The 27,873-nt window shown below is 37.1% G+C and overlaps 1 protein-coding gene across 5 annotated transcripts in view; it reads right to left on the bottom strand.

Moving 5' to 3' along the window:
• The window catches only part of LOC132908710 (fasciclin-2), a 237,751-nt gene that overhangs the window by 63,827 nt on the left and 146,051 nt on the right, over positions 1-27,873 (bottom strand). For 2 of the 5 annotated variants that reach the window (XM_060962966.1, XM_060962965.1), the window contains exons 3-10: positions 26,092-26,258; positions 25,188-25,453; positions 23,454-24,513; positions 22,408-22,860; positions 6,446-6,577; positions 5,418-5,487; positions 4,083-4,208; positions 21-3,038 (exon numbers count right to left, since the gene is read on the bottom strand). In XM_060962966.1, the coding sequence (XP_060818949.1) occupies positions 2,897-3,038; positions 4,083-4,208; positions 5,418-5,487; positions 6,446-6,577; positions 22,408-22,860; positions 23,454-24,513; positions 25,188-25,453; positions 26,092-26,258 (2,416 nt within the window). In that variant the 3' untranslated portion in view covers positions 21-2,896. Of the gene's footprint in view, positions 1-20; positions 3,039-4,082; positions 4,209-5,417; positions 5,488-6,445; positions 6,578-15,853; positions 21,195-22,407; positions 22,861-23,453; positions 24,514-25,187; positions 25,454-26,091; positions 26,259-27,873 lie in introns of those variants that run through there. The other 3 variants (XM_060962967.1, XM_060962968.1, XM_060962969.1) reach the window with 3 other exon arrangements.

Genomic DNA, 27,873 nt, shown 5'->3' with positions numbered 1-27,873 from the left:
GAATCATTTGACCTTGAAAATGTTCTTTATCCTTTATTAGTCGAGTACGTTTCCTTGACGCGTACAGAAAAAGCATACATAAAAAATATGCCTTAACCTACGAATTTTAATAATGTTTCGTAATAATATTCTTTAAAATGGAAGATGCACAGTAATACTTTTCGTGGGAAGCTACTTGGGTTACGGATTTTGGCAACGAATATAAAATAGCTAGATAAACGTGTCTTTTCCTCCTCATCGAATCATCGATTCCTGACTTGATGAAGGCTCGAAAATACTGCGTGACAATTACAATGAACAATCCACTATTTTTTTCTCTTTTTCCTCCGATGTAATATATATTCCTTGTGTACCTATAATGTGTACTCGTTGACTTATAAGCTAATAAGTACTATATATTTGGCAAAACTCTGTTTACGGTACGTAAAAAAGCTACCCTGCAGAAAGTGTGTTCGCAGGTAAGGGAACGATGACTTTTTAATTTCTTTTTCTTTAGGTAGAGGTACAATTATCTTAAATAAATATACACACATCGATTATTTTTTTCAGTTTACTTTTTCTTCTTTTTTTTTGCGAACACACCTTCCAACTTCACATACAACATTCTAAACTTAGCGAACCCTCCTAAACTTATTTCCAATATTTTCTTAAAGATTAGGAAAAACGTTTACAAGCATTTACAAAAACTTATCACATTTTAACTGCGTTTTCTTGAAAAGCCATCTTACACATTAGGACAAAATCGGCATTATTTTAATATTATCGAATATAATAATATATAATGTATATGGCAGCTTTCGATTGTTCTTTTTTCTGAAACAAAAGATTCGAATCCCTGTTACAAATGTCAAGTGTTAATTTAGTGCTCAAAGAGAGAAATATTTACTTAGCCGAATCGAAGATATCGCTGCTTCGATTACACTATACATACACAGTAGAGAGACTTAATTGTCGAAAGATACATTTAAGATTTATTAAAACGCCATCGCTGTCGACATATCGAATACAACTTCTTTCGGTAACATTTCTTCTAATTTTCGTATTTTACAGCTTTTTAAGTATACTGTTCTCTAACTGTATCAATAATCCGATCGTGATGATACATAATCTTATCGATTACAATTTCATCACGCAAGCTAACCAGTTCTCGGTTAGATTACTTTCTTACATACAGGGTAACTACATAGGATACATAAAATATTAATAACAAAAAAAAGGATGTAAAAATGACAAAGAACACTAGGGCTGCTCTTGCACGCGATGCCTCGACGATGTAATCTTTACATTGTGAGATATAAATGACAAAAACTATCACGATAAATTAGGATGCGAAGAAAAGAAACTATATTTCACGCAAATGATGTTCACTTTGAAGTAAAAAACACAACTACGTATTATCTAATCGAATAAACGTACGGTTCGTAACCAATACATCAGTCATGTTGATTGACACGGCAAGAATATATATAACCATACTCAAAAGTCGAGCGGCCGAAATATTTTTGTAAAAGTTTGTTCATGGTTAGAAGAAACACGTGGCGTTAAAATCTTGTCAAAAGATACGTAAACGACGAAACAAAATTTAAGTCCGTTTATTAGCCTGAATTATTTGATCGTCACTAATAATCGGTACGATTCGTTTTCATAAGGTTACGCGCTTAAAGGAATCAGTCTTTGAAATCAAGTCATATAACCACGAAATTGATAATTCGTCGTTTAGAATCGTGCCGAATATAATAAGATGCAGCGTATCTGTGTTTGTGAATCTGGGACATATAATACGACTTCTAGTCGAAAAACATACATGAATGGAACATGTCGAGGAAATATAAATTTTAAAAGTATATATACACAGATCAGAGGTTCTTATAGAATACTGAACCTCGTTGAGACTGAGAGAGAGACGTAACCTATTCCGTCCGTTTCTACTTCGTTCGCAAAACTTCTTAAAACTTCAGTTTCTTATTTCTATAATAATTGTTACACCACGTCCCTTCTATTAACGTAGAAGAAACGATATAGAATAGGTAAACCGTTCCTTCTTTTTTAGTTTCGTGCTGTGCACACGATAACACAGTACTACCCAGCGTACTAGACTGTGAGTATCTAGAGGGTGCCTCGAAGCAATAATCACTAATTATCGACCAACTTCTACCAATTTCGCGATTAATTTTGTACATGCTTCCTTCTCGTTTAAGCGATCTATCTACCTCCTCCTTCTTGCAATATTCGCTAAGTTATATTATATCGATAGTTTCCTCTTTTCCCCAATATGATCTTGGATTACAATACGTTTCGTATTTTACCATAGATCGTAGATTACAATTATTTTTCATACGCTTTGGTGACTACATTGGCGAGGAAGGGAAGAAAGTGAGATATATTTTTCTTATACATACAGAACTATCGCGACTGATGAGAAATCATGTAGATGAATTTTGTATCGAGAAAAATCGGTAACGTGCAGGCTTACGAATAAATGCTACAATCTTTTTGTCCTACCTTCCAGAAGGAAGGACGGACGAGAATGTACGAGCGAATTTATCGCGTCGATCTTTGAAAATTCCGCGAATGAAGCAGACGAATACGACTTTGTATTATTTGATCGCGGTGAGATGGCGCATAGTGTCTCATCTAAGAAACGGAAACCAAGGTGTCGCTCTGAACACGTCTCGTTGCTTCACGTTCCCGCGCAAATCCCGAGTAGAGTCGCGAATCGTTTTGAAATTCGAATTCGTCAAAGGAGAAGATTCTTAGCAACCGCGAAACTCTGTTTCCTGCGTGTACGTTTCGGGATGTACGGGTTTATCTGTTGTTTTTCGTATCGTTCGAGAACACTTCGGCCAGAAATGGTGTTTCCATGATTGATTTACAATCTAGTACGCCGGAAGAATATCTAGACCGCTGAATCCTTGCCGACGAAACCAGTTTTTGAGACGGATCTTTTCCCGTCAAACGTGATAGATGTCTCCCGGCGAAGACCCGAGTCGATGATCGGTGTGATTTTCTTCTCTTCCTTCAGTGGTTCCTTCTCGTCTCTAAAATGTTTCAATAGAAAAAGTGGGGTTAGTAATGGAAGACTATTTATCAGCTGGTTGTTATACGGTTAATTTCTAGTACTGGGCATAAAAGAGAGCATGTCGAGATGCGGCGCGTGGTGCAACATCGAATAATACGCATAATGCATGCCATCACTCGTTAGTATTGTGTATTTGCAATTGAAGTATCGTATTTTCGTTCTTCGTCGCGTGTTATATGATATACGATGAAATAACAACGTACAACATCAAGAATAAATATAACTAAAGTTTGCATGATGGAGAACATTCACGAAAAAGGTAAGTGAATTGAAATGTCATTAAATTATTCGTACATTTCGTAGTACATAACAGTGTGCGATATTTACGACTGAAAAATATTCCTGTCTCCACGGTAACGTTTTCCACGAGGCAATGAAATTGAATTACCTACTTTCTCAAATCCACGGTTGAATAGAACAGGGTAAATTAGAGTGAATAGTGGTGAGTATGCTACGTAGTTAACGGGCAATTAATATCACTTCAGAGTGTTGATATCTCATGCAGCATAGCCAAAGCACGGGCGAATAATGGCGATAGTTTATGCAGCGCGCATAAAGAGTGACAGAGATAGAGAAAATAGGTAAGCGTTAAATGAACTGAACATGGTGAATAATGTACAGTGTTCTTTCGTTTGGAAAGTGGTTGGCGGCAAAATAAATTACATGTAAAAGAAGGATGAGACGAGGAAAGGAAACAGACAAGATCCTTTCATGCTGCAATTCTAGAAATTCAATTTCTTTTATCGACGGACCGTTAGTTTCGTTTCCATTGATGTCATTCTTGAATTACGTATTTGACGTTCCAAGATGTTCGCTAGCATCGTGGAGTCAAGGAATAAAAATAAAAAAGAAGAAAAAAATAAAAACGGGAAGAATCTAAGAGTGTTAAACAAAGAAAAAAAAAAAAAAAAGAAAAAACATCATGCGAAGTAGAAAGCCGTGTCAGAGCCCCTTCGTGAGAGGCCATGCTTCTTACTGATTTTCACTTATGTATCTCTCTTACATGGCAGTATGTTTGACCAATTTAATGGTATTTTTTCCACTACCCGAGTCTTGGATGGCCGTGACCCCGGCGACATTGGCCATTTTTTGGTCGCAATACGGCAATGGAAACCGCCAACCGTAAAGACTACCGGTAAAGAAAAAAAAAAGAGACAGATGCGAGAGGGTCAAAGTGTCTCCTAATGGCGGGCTAGGTTTTAACGAGTTAACCGGACGATTTAACCACGGGACACTCTACTACCTTTTTGCGGGATAAATATAGTTGCAACTACAAACGTTCGACAAGAACGCTATAAAGGATGCCCGGTTTCGATTTGTCGAGTATCCATTAAGTTCGAACTACAAGGGCTCCTCTTCGTGGTCGTTTAGATTTTTATTCCGTTATTCCGTACCCTCGCTATACTATTAAGAATGGAGACTGAGATCGTTGAAAGTCTCGGCAATTCGACTTCATGGATCTCAGTAAGGACACCGGATTACTTAGAATGCACACGAATGAATATAGAATAAAACTCACTTTTTAGCAAAATTAAGTAATTATTTAGATTCAAAAAATTATATGGAAGATAAATTAAAAGTATTTTAGTATAAGGAATGTATGTCTGATATAAATATAATCATTTTTGTCTCATCGAATTTAGATGAAAATCTAATTTCAATCTCAACGAGTTGTTCATGATTATTTGCTGTTGTTCGAACTAAATTACTTAATTTTACAATATTTTACTTTAATACGTACTCTATATTTTAGTAACGGAGGCTATATACGAAATGAATCCATTAATGAAAAATGAAAAGAACCAAAGCAAGATTGAAATATCAAAATTCGAGGATCGTAGCAGGATAAAACATTTATAACCAAATGATATCACAATTATATAAAAAACTCTTCTTTCCGATATTCGGACCTATTTTAATGAAATTTTTCAGATAAGAGCTATCGAAATTTTTGTTGTTGAAAACTTCGGTAACCCTATAACGAACCGGTACTATTTCCATGAATATTCACGTAAATCTTTCTTGAAACTCGTACACGTCCCGTAAACTAATTTGCACGTTAGTCACGGCTCCAACAGGAATCTCCATTCGAGTGGCAAAAATTCGTTCGATCTCTATGATGCGAAAGAAAGAATTTCACGGAGGTTTTGTAAGTTCGATGATGGGTGCAAAGTTCGATGACACGGTAAATATAGCGCCAAAGACTTGCCAAAGCACAATGTAAAATATATATATATATATAATGTATATAAGAAAGTCAAGTAAATCGATCTAAATATCGTGAGTATGTAGGTATGTGTAACGCGTATCGAAAGAATTCGATTGGAATGAGCCTCACCTGCCAAGTTTCGCGTCCTCTTCGTCTACTGGCTTTCGGCGGGAACGTTCACACACGTAATATATGATTCCTGTAATAAAAATTTCATAGAAACATTAAAAAAAAAAACAAGAAAGAAATATATCAATGTCGATCGTGAAAAAGATTTTTCTTAAAATTAAAGGGCTCGTGACAAAAATGATTCTTGTTCATGTTTCAAAATTATTTTCGTATTTCGTTATAGCGTTAATGAAATTTCAAAGTGTTTTATATAAAAAAAGTCTGTACATGAAATTTTTTATGGTAAAAATTTTTAAATACTTTTGTATAGTTATAAGCCTAGCTTCTGGCTACGAAAATACATTCTGATCTAAAAATCCAACAATTAGACGAGGACCGTTTTTGTTACGAGTCTTCCAATTATATTTTGTATTAAAAGTTTTCTAACTTGATAAAATCTACTTGTCAAAACCGAATAATTCTATATGATCACTTAACACGAGCTAACGTTGCAATTTCACGTAGAATCACAGTTGCACTTTCTGATAAATCTACGTTGCAATTTGGAACAAGTTTATGCCGCGGGTAATTCCAAATAAATTCGCGCTGCTATATCAAGCAAATTAACGTTGTAATTTCATATAAATCCAGTTTGCAATTTTAGATACGTTCCGGAGGTCGCGAGTGCTAATAAATTCGCGCTGCGCATGCATGTAATGCTATGACGTGATTTTAGAATTTATGTTGAAATTGTGAATAGGTTTATGTTGGGAAATTAGGCGCACGTGTGATACGATTGTTAATAAATTCATTTACACTTTTACTTCATATTGCATATACTATAATTTTCTTAGATATAAATTGCGAAGCTCAATATTACCGTTTCAAATGCAACTGTTATGACTATTACATTGCAATATTCAGTTATAATTTTATTTCCACTCGTGTTACAATCTTATACACAATCTAATATTTCTAAATTTTAGAAGAAATTCATATTGCAACTCGTGATAAGTTTGTAAAGTATATATGAAAAAAAATAATCTCACCTGTCTTATGCGCGCAACAGCAGATCACGTCGATCACGATAATAATAATGAATAGTACCGCGATGACGATACCAATTATGGCTGCGCTTGATATCAGGGGTCCTTGATGATGAACCACAGTTGTGTCTATACCTTGAAGGATAAGAATCATGTATCAGATAAATATCACGACAGAAAATGTACATTTGTTTGTTTGCAATCCGTTAGTGCAGAAGCATTACTCACAACGATGTTTGGTGATGATACAAAGAGAAAATCGTTTCCAGTCTAAAGTAGTATATTGTTTTACTGTTGATTATAAGTTTACGCATTCAAAATAAGGTTTGAAAAGTTTCTTGTCACATAAAAGGTATTACGAACCTAGTTAAAACTTAATTCGAAATTGTAGTTTAGTTCTCAGTTTTTTTGAATGTGAAATTTTAATCCAACATACGTTTTAAGATATAATGTAAAATATATGTTTATAGTAATTCTTTCTTTCCTAAATGATCCTTTTAACACATATATTTGCCTTTTCATTATTATTCCTGTATCTTCCTATTAGCTGGTTTATTTTCTTTTATTTCATTCTTAGATAATAAAGATTACATATGAAGAATTAGAATATAGAGATCCTACTTTAGAATTATGTGTTATAAAATATTCATATACACGAATCATTTATTGTATATCATATTCCAATATCTTTCCTATTTTCTCACAAAGAAAGTTTCCAAATATGGAGACAACATTTTAGTAAATATTGAATTATACGCGATAAATCTATCGCCCGCTCCACACTGAACTCCATATGTCTGAGAAATCCTACATTCTACATGACAAGAAACCTTCTAAACTTCGCTTCCATCTAAACAAAAACTCCCCTACATTTCACTTAAGCACTTTCGTGTCCCGCGCGAGGAGACTACATGTTTCTGGAAGCAATAGAAGCGAATGAGTCTACCGCGAAATTGATATCGCGATCGGGTTTCCGTCTCGAGACCTAGGCACATCACCAAACACGTTACGCGAACGATTAATTTTAGTCTCCTGAAAAGAAAGAAGATCGGCGGGGGGTTTTGGGGAAGTGCCAAAAATCCGTTTTCATCAAAGCGTAGACACGTAAGGAACCAAGAGAACTAAACACACGCACACCAAATCAAACCAAAGCGAACCAACGTATGTACATACGTATATGTGTATACCAATGAAAGAATGATATCGGTGGTCGAAGAAGCGATAAAAAGAAGCGTGATTAAGAAACAATTTTAAAAAAAGAAACAAACAAATACGTATAATAAGTATAAAAGTTAGAGAAATAAATATGAAAATCAAGAAGAAACATAAACTAGATAATTAAATGAAATAGCTGGTGCACAAAGATACATGTGTGATACCAAGCGCGAAAATATAGCGGAACGGATGAGCGACAAAAGGGTGCGGTAGTCCCTTCTGTCGGACCGGACGTAGAGATATGGGTGCTGAGAAAGCTCAAGGAAGGGGGAAGAAAGCTTCATTCGCTACCTTTCTCTCCCGATGTTAGTTTCTACGCGTCACTAGTCTAAATGTGCTACCTCCACACACATAAAGCTCTTTTAATATTTTTTTCCACTGAGTGCCTCTTGCTCGCTCTCTCTCTCTCTTTCTCTCCCTCCCTCCCTCTCTCTCTCACACACACACACACACACACACACACACACACACGCTCGCTTTTTTGGCTTCAAAAAGTCAACAGAGAGGGACTACTACGATATATATGTATACTTAGCAGATGTATGATACATATTACGCCCGTCGTTCGACTCTTCTGATGTGCTTCAATATATTTACCGTTCTCTTTCGGAGCATGTCGCATCCCATCGTGTACATTTTTGCTCGTATTTCTCCCAAAAATCTTAATTTTTCTTTCGCCCTTCGTTTCTTAGTTTTCGGTGAAACAGGTGGGCGGAAAATGAACGAGACGGCCGAGAAAGAAACCATCTCAAATTGATCAGTCCGTTTCGCTCGAGTTCTCTTTATCTTTCTCATCGCTGGGTCTTAACCCCTTAATGCTTATGTGTCGTCGCGGTCTGATCACCGAAGCGGATGATTCAATTTATGGTGCGTCGTCTTTTAGACTGTTCGTTTGATGCTGCTAATGTTTTCTGATAGACATTGATGAATGAATAGACTGTTCGTATGAACGGTTCCGATCCATCGATCGGTTCTCCGAACAGGCTGTGTTCACTGTCATCTTCTTTGCCAGTTCTGTTCTTTATGCATGCGAGTGTAAATTCGAATTTTCTTGACGACTGCTTACTGGACTGACATTTATTCCTGTTGGATGGTTGGTCGTCGAGTAATATCATTATTTTATCGTAGAAGATTAATAGGAAAACGTACTCTTTCAATTTTTATCTAGCCCTCTATGATGTCACGTGCTTTTTTGTTCTTTGCGTATTTTTGCGAATGATCAGACGCTTTGGAATTTGTTTAATATACACTGTATTATTTTGAATAAAATACGAGATATCCAGATATTTAAATCCCAATGAATTATAAAAATTCCAAGATTTTTGAGTTTACGTACTTAGGTATAGCTCATTAAAGGAGCACGTTTTCGCAGATCAGAACTTTAGCGATTAGACGTTTTTATTCCGTTCCAGTGCGTTACTTCGTTACGATTATTTTCGTTGTCGTTCTCCTTTCTTACGCTCGTGCCGACAAGAACCTTCATTTGTAATCCTCTTTACGAGTTCATTGCAATCATCCCTTGAACCAAATTTCATAATACATGATTTCATAATTCGTTATATCGATAAGAACGTCCATTTGTAATCCTCTTTAAATACAAAAACTTGGTCGCCATTATCTTGGAATTTAATTTTGTAAAATAAAGGCCGATGATTGTTTAACATAAAATTCAATCGTCGCATCAAGGGGTTAAATCTCGTAGAACCAACGATATTCCTAATTTCTTCTTTTCATCCTATCATTAATATTTTCTATTTGTCTCTTATCTCTTATTTTGTCTTCGGTTACGGTGTACTCAATAATCTCCACAGCGAAGCGGAAACAATTTGATGGTGGCTTCTTTGCTGGCTGATTCATTTGGTATTGTATTCCTTGAACACTCACATATATATTTCCATACTCATATTTACAATAAGTGTTTTCCACAGGTGAAACGATAAAACGTTCGCCCTCGTTATAAATACGAATGTATATATATATATTATATAGTATATTAGGCACTAGGCTAGCACATAATCCTTGCACGTAAGAATGTTTATCTCTCTTCTAGACATCTTTCATATACATATAATATTTATATGTATATATATATTTATATATATATATATACGTTTGTACATATACATGTGTATGCTGTATACAGATCGCAATTTAATATATATATATTCGTCGGCAATTACACGTGAATACCGCGAATCCTTTTAAAAACGCTGGATCTGATCGCGAAACGCGTTCCTTTCCAATCTTCCTCCTTTTATTTCATCGAACAAAGAGAAACGAAATGGCGCTCGAAAGACAGTGCACGCATTTCAGTCCATGGTTTTTCGTTTTCTCCTCGGTCTGCGTTTCATCCTCTTTAGTTTTATACGCCAGTCAACGAGTCGAGTCAGTGAAGATAAAAAAAAATAGAAACGTAAAACATCTGATAAATAGGAATTTGATGGACAAACTCTAATTAACTGATGTTTAAAACGAACTAGTATTATATTAAAATTTTTGAAGAAATTTATTAACTTATGCTTTTTTTAATTGTATTCTCTTGAAACATGGATGGTATCTTTCTCCACGCTTTTGCAATTGCTGGCAGTACATCGTAACATTTATAGGTTCGTTTGAGCTACACATTTCAAGGATGAAGCTATCGATGAACATACATCGTCAGTTTTTAAATCAGAACGTATCGATTTCTATAAAGAAGATATTGGAAAATTAAGATTGCTTTTTATTGATAATGGATAATTCCATAGTATATTGAATGAAGTATTCCGTTACATTTCAAAACGTTGTATTTTGTCCTCCGGTTAACGTTCGTTTCAAGACACCAAAAGCTTTTAACCGATCCCTGTATGTATTTTCAGATACTACACTCGGCGAATAGAGTCGAAAAACGTAGCTTTTAAGTTTAAGAAACTTTCAAATTGAAAGTTACTTTTGTTGCAAAAATTGCAATATTCGATGCAGAGCGATGCAGTCACAAAACCGTGAATCACAGCGTCGAGTTTGTACTTTGAGTTAGGATTAGGTTTCAGATAGATTAGATCTGGGTTAAGTTTGGATTAGGTTAAGGTTAAATTTCACAAGTTCCCTAAATTCAAATCTAACATCCCCGGCCTCTACTCATTTCCTAAGTATTATCAGAAAATACACGTACAAATTTGTCCAAAATTTCCTATGCCCTAAAACAAAATTTAACCTGTATCCTACATCTTGTAATTTTCTCACGAACACTGACTCGACTCATTTCACCATGCAAATAACAGCTATTTCAATAAACGTCATCGATGATCAATTCGACATGTCAACCAAAGAAAGAAATTTATTATAAGAACAAAAAAAAAAAAGAAATGTTTCCTCGAGTGCTGCAATCGACAGGATCGTGGCTCGGTTATTACCATCATACGTTGTTGCTCGAAGGACCAGCTCTACTCCATTTCCTCGCCAGAGGAAAATATCCGATGCGAAATAGACGGGAGGATTGAAAATTGTAACGGTCGACGATAGGATCGAATAAGAGGGATAGAAAAAAAATGTCTACATGAAAATGGAGGTGGCTGGCGAATGGTGACGAATTTCATTTTCGAGGAACGATTCTATGCGGCAGCAGAAATTAACGACAGCAAAATTGCGTTCCTCGTACTGGCTTTCATTTTAATGCTCGTTTGTGAAAATTTGCTCGTTTTTACAAGTCGTTCTCCATTGTGCTATCCGATTCGCTATATATCGGGACAAAGAGAGGGATTGCAATATATACGACGACTGTAATTCCCGCGGAACAATGTAATAACTTCATGCGTCCATTAACCGGTCTCGTGAAATGACTTCGAGCTTACTTTGAATTTTCGTACTTCGACGAGGTGCTGATCGTTGGAAGAAGTTGGAGGAAGTCGGTAATTCGAAGTTCTTTAACAACCGCGTGCAAGAGACGGAGAAGATGCCTATGAAAAGGAGAAATATCTTTCCAGGAAGGTACCGTACTTGTCCAGCACTTAAGTCACGATTGCGTTATCGCAATTTCGCGATGCACACAGCAGGAATGCCATGTGTCTCGAAAATAGATTCACGGCTCTCGACATTGCACGGTGCGCTTCATATCGCGAGCTAGCTTCATGTTGTTGCCTCCTTAACCCTTCTCTTTCCTACGTTAAGTCACGTTCATATGTCCATCCTCGTTTGGAAACGCGTCGCCTATTTATAACGGACCCTCTGTTTCAGGGCGAACCGAGTTCCTCGAACGAGCTTGCACGCAAAAGTATTGGCACTCAGAGATGTTACTTCGTTTTCGAGTTACCCGGTATGGGTTCTACGAGTCGTTTTTCTTTTCTTTTATTTTGGTAGAATTTAGGGAAGTCGTAGGAATTTTATGGAATTATGCAAGTTGTTTCGTAGGAATCTGCGTGATGGAATATATGGCGCTTGATATAAGAAAGAAAGTGATTCTTTATTTTACTGTATTTAATTTAGAGAATTATGGAATCAAGACATCGTAATTTTTGGATATCTGGTATTTGTGGTAAAGAAAAGAATCAATTTAGAGAAGTTATAAGAATTTCATGAAAACAAGATACGATTTCTGGACATTTGGTGCTTGTGACATAGGAAGGAATAGTTTTTTTTAGTAAGGGAATATGATTTTCTACTCTGACAGGAATTATGTGTAGCATAATGAGGAAAAAATGAAAAGTGTTAGTTGTAGAACTGGAACAGAGGTAAAAGTTGCAAAAGATAGTAAAATTTATGCAAATGGAAGATATTTACATGAACGTTGCCATGTTGAAATATAGATATATGGTAGTTATTCATGGAAGTTTTAGAAAGGCATGAATTTTATACTACAAAAAGTGCAATGCATTAAATATTATGAGAAAAGATATAACTCAAAGAACAACTATTCATAGAAAAGTTACATACGAATGGAAATTTTGTTCAACATTAAACGAGAGATATTCCAAACCATACGTCCTATACATTTTTGAAGATTTCAATTTCCTATAGATGTATATACATCTACAGCCTAATCATTACGCAACACATTATCCTAAACCACAGTTTCGATTACATAAAATTTATTCAACGCTTACTGGATTGAAAAATTGCTTCCCTTACGCTTGCTCATCTGTAGCCTTCATATTTATGTACTCTAACACTCACGATACGTTTGAACTAAAATTTACAGACTCTATCTTCGTATTATTGTCCAAAAACATTGTATTTAATTTGCAATTAGCAATTGAAGTTAAGAAAGGAGCTTCTACCATTCCGCGTCAGACTGTTCTACGCGAGTTCATAAACAATTTCACAGCTACAACAGCTCTTTGTGCCAACACTTTCATCGACGATCTCGCGCGTTTTTTCCACTCGGAAGCTGAGAGCTGGGAAACAGAAGGCGTCTCTCTTCGCCGGGGCCCATTTGCATCCTCCTCGAAATTATCTCACCGACGCCGGTTTCTGATCTTTCCGACCGAAGCAGTTTCGCGGCAGACTCTGCGGCGTTTTAAGTTACAAAATTGCATCTCCGCGAGACGCGGTAAGCTACACAAGAAGAGAAGGAAAGAGAGAAGATCGAACAAGAGGACAGGATGCAGTTTACCAAGGTTCTTGCGCTCTCTATTATAAGTTACTGGCCGCGAGGCCAGCCTCCGGAGTTTTAATTGCGTTACAAGCGAGCCATTATCCCGAGTTTCACCGATTAATCTCGAAATCTGCCTTCTATCCGCGCGTTTTCGCGCTACCATCCTGACTTTCCGGTTTGGTCAAGAAAACTCACGCCAGATCAAGAGAAGTTAATCGAACGGTATCCTCTTTTAGAAGAATCCTTCCATATAATGCAAGAATTGATCAAGAAATATTTAGTTTGTTAAATATATTTTGATATTTCGTAAATGGAGGAGGAAGTAAGAAGGCGGATATTTTTGGAAATTTCAAATTTTTAATGACAATAAGAGATAATAGAAGAAATATAGTATAATAAGAAGTTTGATAAAAAATATGCGGATTGTAAGTAGATTACAAAAATTAAGCTACTTTCTTGTTTTCGAAGGGAAGAGCTCAGGAAAACGACATTATGCATGAGCAAAGAAATAGAAGAAAATGCTGACTACGAATAAATAGAAGAAGGTCGATCCTAAAAGGCTATAAAAGGAAGATTCAGGAAGAGGAAAAACAACGAAAAACGACGAGTCAGGAAGAACTGTGATAGAATCCTATTTATTCAAATGAAATTTTAATTAGTGCCAAATTCGCCTGAATGAAAAATTCAATAACCTCCTATTATATGAATTATTAAATCGTGTTCAATTAATCAAATTAGACAAATAGCAATCTTTTATAGTTTCGAAATGACCATTCCAGCGTATAAAATAATATTTGATGAGCAAAATCTGATAAGAGTAGACGTCAGAAATCTTTTCATCGCGGAGACCTCACAGACATCTTTGCACAAACGTGCAGATGAATCAATCAGACAGACGATTAAATCGTTTAAACGAAAAAAATAGTGGAATCGAATCAGGTCACCGAGCAATTTCACGTGGTCTTTTATTTCCGGAGCTGGTATCGTCCAAACCAGAGCGGCTTCACCATTAACGCGTTCGTGAATTATCTTTCACGGTTTACCCAGCTACGAATACTCCGGATGAGACTTGCACAGCCTGATTTTTATCGATTTTCAGCGTGGCCAGGACGTGGAAAATACGTAGCCTGACGAAAATGGGTGCTATCAGTTCGTCTCGTAACGCAGTATATCCGTCGACAGACGAAGAGAGTTAAAATCCATTATTTTATTCTTTTTCTCGAAAGTGGATTGGTAATTCTGCCGAAACGTTCGCGAACGCGTCGTGAAAAAGGGAGATCCACGCAATCTCGACGATTCGCTCTCTCTCCCTCTCTCTTGTATTGTCCATCTCTTCAAAAGCGATTTAACTTGGACAAAATTACGTTAGGACACGGTTGAATCAGATCTCATTCTAATGGAGCCTCGTGGATGTTCGACGGTGCTACAAATTACGAGAAATCCTTCTCCTCCTCTTCATCTCTCTTTCTCTCGCCTCTTTTCTCTACGTTTGGCAATCGTTCAACGAGCCTAGCGGATCGATCGGAAAAGGACAGGGATAGGTTTTCGCGAGATTCGAACAGCAGAAACGATTTTCTCGCTCGTTTCCGCCTGATTCCGAGGCGACCTATTGTCTTCGCCGGCGCGAAAACGCTTCACGCGCCGACGAGCACGTTCCTCGTGCCGCGAACTTTGCTCAAAAGCAGCCTCGAAGATGAAAACGCTTCTCTTCGTCTTCGACCGAGAGACGAGTTTTATATGCCGTGCACTGTGTCTGTTCGCGTCTCTCTTTCTCTCTCTGTTTCTCGGACGCGCGCTACCGGAAGCGACTCGCGTATCTCTGCGCGCTCTTTGCAAGAGGGCGAAGTTGAAGACGGTCGAAAGTCGAGAATTCCGTGTTCGAGACGCGAGGATTCGAGGAACACGCGCGGATTCGCGAAAACTAGTCGCGATGCGATCCCGTGGTTCCGGGGAAGAAGAGGTTCCTCGAGAACTAGCCGGAAGTGGGATCGGTGCCTCGTTAACTACTGTTTCTTCGTCGAGTTCTCGCGTTTGGGAATGCATAGTCTGTTCTGTTGAATGAGTTTCCCTCGCAGACGCGACGAGTTGCGCGAAGATGAGCTTTTAGGTGACTCGTTGATATGCTTTTGAGAAATATTTTTTTCTTTTGATTAAATGGATGGAACGGCAGTGAATAGAAAGATGTGATTGATAATAAAGTAGATGTTGGTGCATGGTTATGCAATGCGAATATGTGCGTTGATATTTAAAAGGATAATTCACGAATGTTTTATTTTTAGCATAAATGAGACTTTCATAAATTATGATTTAAAATGGCGACGATTGGAGTAGATTAAGTAACATGTTGCCCGTCAGACGAATTTTGGATGTCTCTGTGATGGATTTGGACAAACTAAGCTTACATTTAGGATACATCTCCACTTTTTCATTAATTTCGATTAAAGGAACACGAGGCGCCAAATAAATGTTTAAGATTAAAATTAGAATATTTTTAGATGTAGTCGAGATCTGTTGAATGCTAAAAAATTTGAAATGCAGTTTCTTATTTATCTGAGAATAGTCAGCCTAATAACATAGAAGTATATCAATTTAAATAAACCATCAATGTACATTAACATTCACCTGTATACTCGTACGACTTTTATTTACCAATTTCCAGCGCAAATTTTCGTCATATTCCGTCCAAACAAAAAAAGTCACAAATTTTTAGAGCAAAAAATGCCGCCCGCTTCTTCTCGGAACCACAGTGTTTCTTCTTGCATCGTTCGATTCCATTTCATAGAAATCGCGAGATTTTTCATCCATTCACTCGTATAATACATCTAATATACATTCGTTCGTCTCGGCACTCGAGAATCTTAGGCCAGCTCAGGATTCGATCGATCACAAAGAAAAAAAAAAAAAGAAAAGAAAAAGAAAAAAGGAAAGCGATCAAACATACACAACCCACTCGCGCCTTTATCTTCACGGCCGAGCCGGTTCACGTGAAATATAACCTCGTACGACTCGTTTACATGAATCTAAAACGCGACATTCTGGGCGAACGCTCGACACGCGACAGTTGAATCGTGTACGATCATTCATTCCCTCGTGCTGCCACCAGAGATATTCCCATACTAGCGATATCTTTTTTATTCATAGGAATATGATAGATCGCACGGACAACGATATTCTGCTGCAGGTGCTTGTTATCATTTTCAATGGAATCGGAAATCCACAAAAAAGTCAGCCGCGTAATTCGTTCCAAACGCTCATCTTCTACCAATTTGTGGAATGAAATCTCTTTTTCGTTGCATGTACTTAGCGATTTATGCAAATATTTCAGATGCGTTTTAAATCTTATTTGTATAATGATTTATAGGAAGTTTGTGCATTGATAATTTGGAAAATGTTGCTATTTAATCCTGCTCGATTATGTGCAACGATAGTAACTGCAGAGAAAATATAAATATATAAAGGAGTTTCCTTACATGTATTTTCTAATATTTGCAGTTTCTTGATTTAGTGCCAGCTTGTAGTAAAAAGTTAACGATATATGTACTTACTATTTTTAGACAAAGTAAAATTGAAATATAAAACTACGTATGTTGACATTAACAACGCGTCTTTTTCATCATTGTTAGCATGATTAATTTCTTGAAACTACTTTGATGGAACTTTGGATGTTGACACTACTCTTGCAACCGCGCTGCCAAGTACATTTCCGCCGGAGCGTACGTGGATATATCGACGAGGACAACGACGGTGAAGTCAGTTTGTAGACGGTGGTCGCGGAATAAAGTCGGTAACGAACCAGTTCATTTGTCCTTTCCCTGCCTCCCCTTACAGATTTTAATTATTGCGCTCAAAGATATAAATCATTCGTTTCGCGTATTACTAATAACTATTCCCATACGAAAAAAGAGGATATTCTGTATAAAAATATTGTTGAATAGCAATAATTACTGTGCGTAGTTTGATCGACCACATCCGATGGAACACATTATCGTACAATGAATAAGAAGCCATTGATATATACAAAATCGTGCACCAGAAACTCGTTGCGTTTATGCTATGACCGATATACATATTGTACGTATATGTACGTATGTAGCTGAAAGCTGTTATCAACAATGTTACTAAACAACTGTCGCTATTAGAACGTCCACCCAGTTTCGTTCTTACAATTCTTCTTACACCTAAGCACACTCAAATGTGTTAACATACAATCGCTGATCACGTGGAATCCCTCGAGTACTTACAAAGGTACGTGGTGTGTTCGATGGAATGAGAGTGTCGCCAACGAAAAAGACAGGCGAACGGCGCTAAATTAAATGAAACGAACGGTACCAAAAAAGAAATAATAAACATAATAATAGAAGAATCAACAAAACTAAAGAGGCATAAAAAAGGGAATAAAATACAATAAAATATATATATATATGAAACAATAGAAGCGCATGCCATGCGATCGTAATCTAACATCTAACAATAAGAAAACCCAAGGCAAGAGCGAACATTTAAGAGATCGAGGTTGCGACGACCCTGTCGCATTCGTTGAACGATGACTCGCGATCGATACTCGTGGACTCATGGACAAGGGGCCATTTGTATTTCAGACGCGACAGAGTATTCAGTGTACCGTATACCTCGAGACTCGATGCTCGATATTCGATTTATTTGCCTCTTATGAAGCACCTTTCCTTCTCTTTACTTCTTTTCTTTTTCGTCCTCGTTCTTTTGCTTCTCACTCCAACGAAAAGAAAAAAAAAGAAAAAAAAAAGAAAAGATATGTAAAAATCAGCGTGGATGATCGTGGCGACGTTCGTAATCGATAATCGTGACGGTGGTTGTGACGATAATACTAATGGTAATGACGATACACACGATATACAAAATAAGTGCGGTCAAGTAAACTAATTGACGACGATATTGACAATATATAGCGACGATGGTAATAATAACAATAATAATGATAATAATAATTATAGTAAACCGTAGCAATAGCGTACGTCGTGAATAATATAATAATAATAATAATAATAATAATAATAATAGTAATAGTAATAAAATAATAATAGTAAATAACGCTAATAGCAATGGTAGAATTAATAATAATAATAATAGTAATAATTGATAATCATAACACACATCATGCGCACTAAACACGTATGGTCCAAGAGCTAATCAAGCAGGACTAAGTCCGATCACTTGGTAAAAAAGTTAATGAAAATTTCCCAAGAGAGAAACAATGAATAACAATTAAAAATAAAAAGAAAAAATAATGTATCAACCATACACAAGAGGAGAGAAAAAATCGTATATGCAATCGGCTGAAAAATGAACCCAGTTAAGAAAACTAATTTTTAGGCGCAATCTAAAAGTATAAATGGTTAAGAAAAAGGTGCTTTCTCCCGTTTCGTGCGGATGTTCTATCATTTGGGTTTCGGTTTATCGTTTATAGACATATTTAGCTTTCTATTCTTCTTTTATAACTCGCGAATAGTTCGTGTACTCGGTCACGATCATATTTATCGACGATCATATCGCGTCGTCGTGTTCACATGTCCTATGTGAGTTCTTTTAAGGAGTTGAGGGGTTCAGTTCAGCGTAAAAACACGCGAAGCGTGGTTTAAGTAAGTCTAAGTATTTGCAAGTGTATCTTTTTCTTTGGCTCTAAACGTGTAAAAACTCCTCGGATGTCCCTCCTCGAGAAAATTGGTAAAAAAAACCCACAAACAGAAAAAGAGAAAAGTAGTTAGCCACAGGCAGGTCAGGCTATATGCAAAGAGCGCTAGTTCAGCTCGGACGAAAACGGATTTTTCGCGGACGATTTATCCCGGTGTTCTTTATCTTTTTTCTTTTTTTTTTTTGGAATTTTCTTTTCCTCGACGGACGTGTTGCGTCTGTAGAGAAATGGTAACGAGTTGCGTTCGTGTTTCTACGTGTACACCACGAAGAAATTGTTTCACCCCTGTAGCTCTACTCGTTGTTCCTTTCCTTTGTCACGTTGAGTCGTTCGTTGCAAATCGAACCGCGAGAATCGCGAAAAATTCCACTCCAAAAATATTTGTACTCTACTAAGTGGCGAGAAACAAGAAAATACCCTTGGCAGACCCGATATTAAATACACTTTTAGCTAGTTTTTTGAATAACGTTTCTTATTCCTTTCGAAATATTGAGCAAATTGTATTAGATTGCTGCATAATTTCTGTCCGCCTCTTCGTCCACACATGTAAGTAGACTATCAGTGTCATAATAAACACGTATAACATTGCTATATAAGTTGATATGATATAAATAGTGTTTTTAGAGTTTACAGAACAAACGAATAATATGGTTTCATTGATCTTTTAATCAGGCATTTAAAAGGATTTTTTAATAATGACTAGACTGTGAATATTTATGCAAATTTGTATTTATATGAAAATAATTAAAAGAGTATGATTCGCTTATTAAATATAATTATGACTACTATACTTAGGTGTTTTATGTAGTTTTACATTTTATGTGCATTTTATGCCACATTTTCACCAACGGATTCTCACTTCTTTTCTTCCAGCAGAGAATAGTTTGGACGGAAGGAATTAAATAATTTCGAGCCCATAAGATATATAACGAGTCCTTTCTTAAATGACAGATTCCAAGATTTTTATATAAAAGAGGCATAACGCACATAAATATATCGTGTAAATTTGTAGAAAATTGATTCTCACGAGCCAGAATTTACGAAGCAACCTAATACATATATATTCGTTTTTATTCCCTTTCGACGATCGAAAAGTCGAAAATTCAGTTGTATGAACACTCCTACACAATGTGGTGAACATTTTTGTCTTCAATGTAGTACCTAGCGCGTTTTAACACTAAGCATTTGGCAATTTAAGGCAATACGTGTCTCAGCCCCTTAATTTAATGTTACGTTAAAATGGATTCACAATGCACGCAACGATACATCTAATGCATCCATGATCGTGATATTATCGTTTGAATAAATTGATTTTCGAGCTGGACACATAACGCTATTGTGCAATTTACTCTGAATAATTCGCGAATATTCACAATCTATAATATTCCACCCGAATTCTGTCCCGATCCGATCATCAATCTGCATTATACTAAACTTTCAATCACGTGCGAATTCTCGAAACAATAAAATTTTACCTTTAAATAATACAAAAAACACGAAACCGTAAATTCTCTCTAAAAAAAAAAAAAAAGTAACGACGCGAGCATACGAACAAGTATACCGTTAAGACGCGCTATTAATTTACAATGGATTACGATCATTTTCATTTCTCGTTTCTTCCACTGTTTTTCAACACAGCGAACATCATCGAATCCCACTTATTCGCTAACGTTTCTACGTTGGAATGTTGTGCACCGGTCTAACAATAAGTGACTCACTTTACAATAATCGTTAATCGTGGTGTGTGTGTGTGTGTGTGTGAATATGTGTGTGTAGTTCGTGTTTGATTTGTGTGCTAGTTGCGATACATCTTTGCGAACTTTACGCGCGTTCGACAAATGAAACACGCGGCAGAAACACGTTTATAGAGTAAAAAGTGAGAACTTGACGAACACGGAACGTATTAGCCGAGAATTTCTTTTCTCATCTCATCTCTCCATTGTGTTTTGTGTCTCTGGTTGTACTCTCTCTCTCTCTCTCTCTCTCGCTCTCTCTGTGGTATATAGCAACATTCGTACGTTCGTATTCGCATACCACTTTTTTTAAAACGTGTACACTATAAATTGGAAAGATTAGAGCGTGAACAGCGACCGTTCATAACGTTGATCTCTTTTAATATTTTCTGCATTTTTATTTTATGTTTGTTTCGTTTACTTTTTCTTTCTTTTTTTTTGTTTTTTCTTTCTTTTAAATAGCTAGAAATAGGATCGTTATTGCTGTGGCAATGGCGGTCACGGTGAGCTTGCGAGTACCTCCAGCGGAAGTACCTACATTGTAGTCCACATTGCGGTCCGTAGGTTCTGAATGATAAAAAGTGACTTGTAGAAGGATAGTTTCTTTTCGTTGTGTCTAGATTATGTCTTTTTTTTTCTTAAAGGAAGGGAAGAATATCTAATATGCCTAAGATGCCCATATATCGAATGGCTACCGGATAGTTCATCTAAAGTCGCTTTTCTACAAGGGTCAAGGGGACTGAGGACACTTCGTTCATGTTCAACCAATTAAAAAGAATAAGTTTACGTATAAAAAATATTTCTCTAATTACAAATATTATTATAAAAAAGAAAAAAAAGAAAAAGGGACACAATGACGATGTATCGAAATACCTCAATGACCCTTTTCCCTCCTCCTTGAGTGAATAAAATAAAAACAGAGGCGAAGTGATTTGTAAACGGTCTCTCTCGTCGGGTTGAAAGTAAAAAAATGAAAAAAAAAAGGACGACATATCAATCGGTGCAATAGCCTCGTGCACATATATATATAATGTAATAATTTTAAAGAGAAATTACGACTTGATGTATATAAAAAGGGCGCTAATGAAATACCGATGTAAGTATATATCTGAAGATGAAGAAAATGGCGAATGAAACGAACACGTTTCGAGGACACAGTGGCTCGCGAAAGTATTCCAATACTTACCATAAAATATGAAGCATTAAAAAGATTTTATTAACGTGACAATAAGGCACGATAGTCGTGATTATATTGATCAATTTGAAAATAATCTGAAAATTGCAAACGTATGTGATATATATAGTAGAATATTTGTAGAGTAGAAAATTAATGGATAATTGACTATTTGGCTTATCGTTTCTGCAAAATGTGATACATCTATTCTTCCACTAAGCATCTTCTAGCTTCTACATAAATTTTCACATTTCTTTCAAACTGTATCGGTATAATTACAAAGGAATAATAATGTACCAGACGATTTTGTAAAATTTACCTTAAAATTTACTATTATTTAAATCACCAACCCTCAACGAATGAACGAATTAAGTTTCTTGAAAATCAAAATATTAATCGCGTTCTTAGGTAATAAAATCAAACAATCTACGAGAAGTAACGTTGATCGGTTTAGCCTCTGAAAGGTTAAACATTCTCATTCACGGAAAGTTCTTACAAGTATTCGAATACTTTGGCGAGCTACTGTATGGTTAAAAACGGTGTAAGAAAAAAGGTGTAAAGAGAAGATAGAAAAAAAGAAAGGAGAGTTAAAAGATAGAAACTTACCTCTGGCGGTCTTAAACTTCCCAGAGCCTGGCTTACTGAAACCCATTATATTGTGTGCCTTCAGTTCCACTTTGTAGAACGTGTCGGAGTATAAGTTCTTGATCCAGTGTTTCAGCCTTCCTTGTGTCTTGATGTCTTCTATTCGACAGGTATTCTCTAACACCTCCCACTCGCCGGAAACGCGTTTTATTTGACAGTATTTGATCTGGTACATGTCAATCGGCTCGCCGTTATCGGCTGGCGCCAACCAAGTTAGCTCGTATTGATTGTTGAACCTGGACACATCGTACTCTGCGCTAGGCATCACTATCTTTGGTTCGTTCGGGAATGTCCTTCCGGGCGTGATTTCGCGATGGTACGCTCCCCAGTTACCAAGGCCGACCTTGTTTCTAGCTGCGAATCGGAACTCGTACGAAGTCTGTGGTTTCAGATCTTCCAGGACGTAGGATGAATCTGCAAACAATGAAAGGGATAACTAGTTTAGAGAGAGTTAGCTAACAATAAGTACAAGAGCTGTCATCGTGGAAATGTTTTTGGCAGTGTACTTGATGTATGATTAGGAAGATTATTGAGTGATGAGAGGAAATTTAAATAACAAATATAAAAAGGATAGTTACTTTAGATGCAGGCTTTTTGTATAATGATTTAAGTATATAAAAGTTGCAATTGTGGAAATATCTTTGACTTGATAAATAAATAAGAAAAGGAATAACTAGTCCACGGATTGATACCATGACAGTGATCTTTCATAGTGTACATATCTCTGAAATTGGAGAATTATTCACTAGATAAATAAAAAGAAGGTATACATAATTAGTTTGGATGGACTTCACATAGGAGTTGTTGCGGTGGAAGTATGTTTAATAGTACATCTGATAGGTGAACGATTGCTCCATGAATGGGAAGAGAAAAGCTATAATGAATAAAAAAAAGGGATGAAGAATTCAAACAGATGGATAAGGATCAATCATGGTTAATAAATAACCAGAACTACTTATTAGATGATAGAAAGAAATTCTGGTAGCTCTAAAATTAACTCTACTCACTAGTAGACCACGTTTTGTTTTTCGCCATCATCCAGGTCTGCCCATCCTCCTTATACTGTACTGTAATTGTCTTCACAAGGAGTTCAGGATTGGTGCTAGGTGGCACGAGATCGAATTTAATCGTAGTGGCGGTAATTTCAGACATCTTCGCCTGCGACACTTCTCCCGGCTTCGTGGCCTCTCTCAATTCGATATTGCGTTCCCGCGTGCCGTGCTTGTTAGACGCGATGCACTTGTAAGTGGTGTAATACCGCTTGTCCAGCGGGACAATCATCAGGGTAGACAGAGGACCGTTGCCCACCTGCTTGATCATGTTGTCATTGTCGATTTTCTGATCGCCGTACATGGTCCAGCGAATGGTAGCGTTCGGTATGCTCTCGGCGATGCAACTGATGTTCACAGGTTTCTGCTCCCATGACCAAAAGCTTTTGTTCTGCATAGAAGAGAACGATGGCGGAAATTCGACAGTTAAATGACCGTTTCTACGCGCTTCGCCTCCTGCGTTCTCGGCGATACATTCATAGAGTCCATCGTTTGATCTAAGTGATTTATTGATCGTTAATGTACCGATCGTTTCGCCGCTCGTGTCATCGGCACTGTTCGTCAGCATGATTCTATCATCGTTTAGTTGCGTTCCTTTCACGTACGGTTTCTCGTCGGTCAGCTTCCTAAAGGTGACTTGGGGTGGAGGTTTGCCAAAGGCCTTGCAGACAAGATTCGCCTCGTTATCCTGTACCACGGTACTGTTCAAGAACTCCATGATCTTTGGCTTCACGATCACGTTCACCCTGATGTTCGTGTTCGCTTCACCGGCTAAATTTATCGCCGTGCATTGATACTCCCCTGCATCTTCGCGATTCACGTTCGTGATGGTTAATATTCCCGTATCAGAGTCCACCCCAAAGCGATTGGCGTTCGAAAGGTTCTGGTGTGTGAGCGATTTCACCCAGGTGAATTTTGGCGGCGGTTTGCCATGAGCTTTGCATCGTATGCTTGCGTCTTCCCCTTCGATCACATCCACCGGGGCGGGGAACTCCTCCACCGTCGGCCGTATGTGGACCTGTTAAATGAAATGCAAACCTGTTCCGTAATAGCTGTGGCAGCATTATGGCTGCGATTGGGAATAATTGGCGCAGCTACTCCGGCCGAACCTTCCAAGGGGGATGGAACTATGTGCAACGCGGTGGGTATACAAACTAGAGGGGAATGGATGGACGAAATTCTGTCTGATATTTGACTTTACCTGGAACGTGTAGTAGCTTTTGTTTGCCGTATTGTTTACTTATCATAATTAGGTAGTACCTTAGCTTGCTCTTTAGAGGTGTTCGATATCGAGCCTGGGTTTTTGATATGACTTTCTTTAAATTTGTGCTTGTGACGCGGTTCTGTCGCGTTTTCGACGTTCATGCATATGATATGTGTAAACGAGGATTTTTGATTTTTGATTTACTCTCAATTTGTGATTTAATTTGTACGGCATTGTCGGAAAGGTATCAAATTAATCTCTACGCCTAATTACAACACACTAGACCCTTATATACGCGATGCTGTGTGTAGTCTATAATTCGATTTGGAAAATACCAGTGTAAAGAAAATGCTTTTAAAAGAAATAATATCAGAAACATTTATAAATAAAACATTCTTATCGCGCTATAGGAGGTCTTACTTAATTTTAAAGTAGAATTTACACGAATATCAGTAGTCGTGGAATAACATTGACGAACGAATACCCACCTCGACGCGAATAGGTCGTTCCTTCAGCTCTCCAGTGGTCAATACGTAAGCACGGCAAGTGTAGATTCCATCGTCGGATTCTTGAACGTTCTTGATCTTCAGAGCATACGTGTCTATAATGTAGTGGTCGTTCGTCTTAATTAATTCGCCGTTGTACAGCCAGTCGACCGAGGGTGAAGGCCTTGCCCGCACTTTACACTGAATAGCGTAGTCTTCTCCCAGAATAGGATATTGATTGGGCGGTGCATTGTCCCAAGTGATCGCAACTACGAAACAGTAATTACTCTTTGATACTTTTGTGTACACTGCTTCTTTATTTATCTAGACTAAAGCTTGGAAGTTTCGTTCTACAGAATTTTTTAAAAGTTTACATAGACTTCTGGCGAATATTTTTCGTTTGTCTCTAAACAGATCCCAGAAAATGTTATACAAAGGATTGTTTGCAAAGGATTGTTTGTGAAATACGTTGTACTACTTTTTGCGAAGGGAAACTTGTGAAACAACACACATAAAAAAACATACAGCTTGCAAACGAGATTTTTGTCTGGATGTGATTTTTACATGTGACAACATCTGGGATTTTTATAGCTGGAACGTTTGTAGAATTCGAGAAATTGAACCGAGAAAAATTTCAATGTTTCCTACACTACGAGTTAAACGAAAATTTAATTAAAGTTAAATGGAAAATTTTAATGTTCCAAATTCCAAGTCTGCAAGCTTAAATATTTGAGATATAAAAACACGACTTTTAATTTGGTTCTGTTGAAACTTCTTTTGAGGGGATTTATTAATGCTTTTTCTCGAAACGCCATGAAATGTTTCAAACGAGGAAATTAAAATGGCAAGAACTTGAATTTGAAATTTTTCCCTTTAAGATTGAACTTTATTTAAATCTTTTGCTCACCTATGGTATCGATCGTCACGGACTTCTCCAGCTGAATCGAATTCGCGTAAGTGGCCTTGCACGTGTATTTCCCAGCCTGTTGTTCTTGCAGAGAGTTGAAGAACAAAGACAAGCTATTGTCCTGGAGCAATTCCGTGTACATCGGCGGCTGCGAATTACCCGGAGTGCTACACGGGATAATTAAAAATCACTATTATTACATCAACTTTGTATACGTTACACAACCATTCTAGTGATGATAACATTCTATAACGATAATGGTGATGACGATGAGTGATATGTTCAGGTGGAATGTTGCAGAGTGAATAGAAGAATTGGCTCAGTGTTTCACGAGTAAATTCAGAGATCGACATTCTATTAATTAGGACACGCATTACACATGTGCTTTTTTCAACATTGTTACTTTCTTCCACAAAATAGTTATGTTTTATTATTTAAACATTAATACGATAACACTACTTGTTATTAGAAAGAGTCACAATGAGAGCGAAGGAAGAATAAATATTAACCATTTAACGCTCACGTTGTATAAATTGTAAGAAATTGCGATATAAGACAAAAGGATTGATTCTTCCTGCAAAAATAGTTGAAACACGTCGAATAATTCTTTTAGAAAAGGTGGATACTTTTGTTCCTGAATTTCACGTTTACTACTTGTTACTTTATCAATCTATACAAACGAACTTATTTCTTAATTAATTTCATTGCTAATCTTACTTATTTTAACTTACCAATCTTTTAACTAGTTTAGGAACAAAAGCTCTTTCCACCTAATCTTCGCTTTATCTCTATGAAATTAGAAAATCTATAAAGTAACATTTTAAATGCAAGATTCGAGCGTTAAGGGGTTAAAACAAAGGGAGAAAACGAAACTCTCAATGTAACACTTTGTACCGCCGAATATCTTCCGAATCAGATCGCCCGAAATATCCGAGACGCATCGTGCAGCTCATAAATCGTTGGCAAAACATCTAATCCGTATTCTAACGCGAAACACCGAGCCGATATCGGTGAAATATCGTTACGAGGCGGGGCTGTACACGCGGTGAGAGCACAGTGCCGCGTCGAATTCGGATCGATGGGCTGGTTTCGAAGGATCAGCCGGTTCGCAAATCGATCGACCTTAATTCGACGTAAGAGCCAGATCGAACCAAGACCTCTCTCAAAGACGGAAGATTGGTTCTACCTGGATCCTAAACTGGTGAACGCGGACAGCCAGCAATTTCGTCGTCTTTCGTGTTGTGCATGACCTGGGAAACTGGTACAAACGAGACGCATTCACATGGATTCACACAATTTAACAACACTGCATGACAGAGTACTGGCTCGAAGATAAGGTTCTGGTAAGGGAGAGATGTTGAATCGTATCGTAATGAATAGCTTCGATACGAATTCGAATGGTTAGCTTGCTACAGATACACGCTTTAATGAATCCTTTCGATTAGGAAATGCGAGTTTCAGAGATTGGTGATCTCACAGCGAGAGGAACGCATAGATACAAATAACGATGATGTTGATCCCCTGTTCGATCGGTTGTTAGGTTCACGTGTGATAGAGGGTTGTGATACTAGCTGGGTCTGCGTTGAAGTTGGTCGTTATTTCGTTTCTTCGTTGTTAGAATCCTTTATGTTAATTAATCCTGCGCGATTCAAGTCTTGAAATTCGATATTTTATTTCATTTAGTCAGTCATTTATATGTAGGTAAGGTACATTTTATATTTTAAAAACGTGTCTCTGTAGACATATTTTCTATCAAATTAAGGTTCCACGAAGGAGTACGTC

This window comes from Bombus pascuorum, chromosome 7 (genome assembly GCF_905332965.1).
Source record: "Bombus pascuorum chromosome 7, iyBomPasc1.1, whole genome shotgun sequence".
NCBI classification, from domain to species: domain Eukaryota; kingdom Metazoa; phylum Arthropoda; class Insecta; order Hymenoptera; family Apidae; genus Bombus; species Bombus pascuorum.
This window is presented reverse-complemented; position numbering and strand designations above follow the sequence as displayed.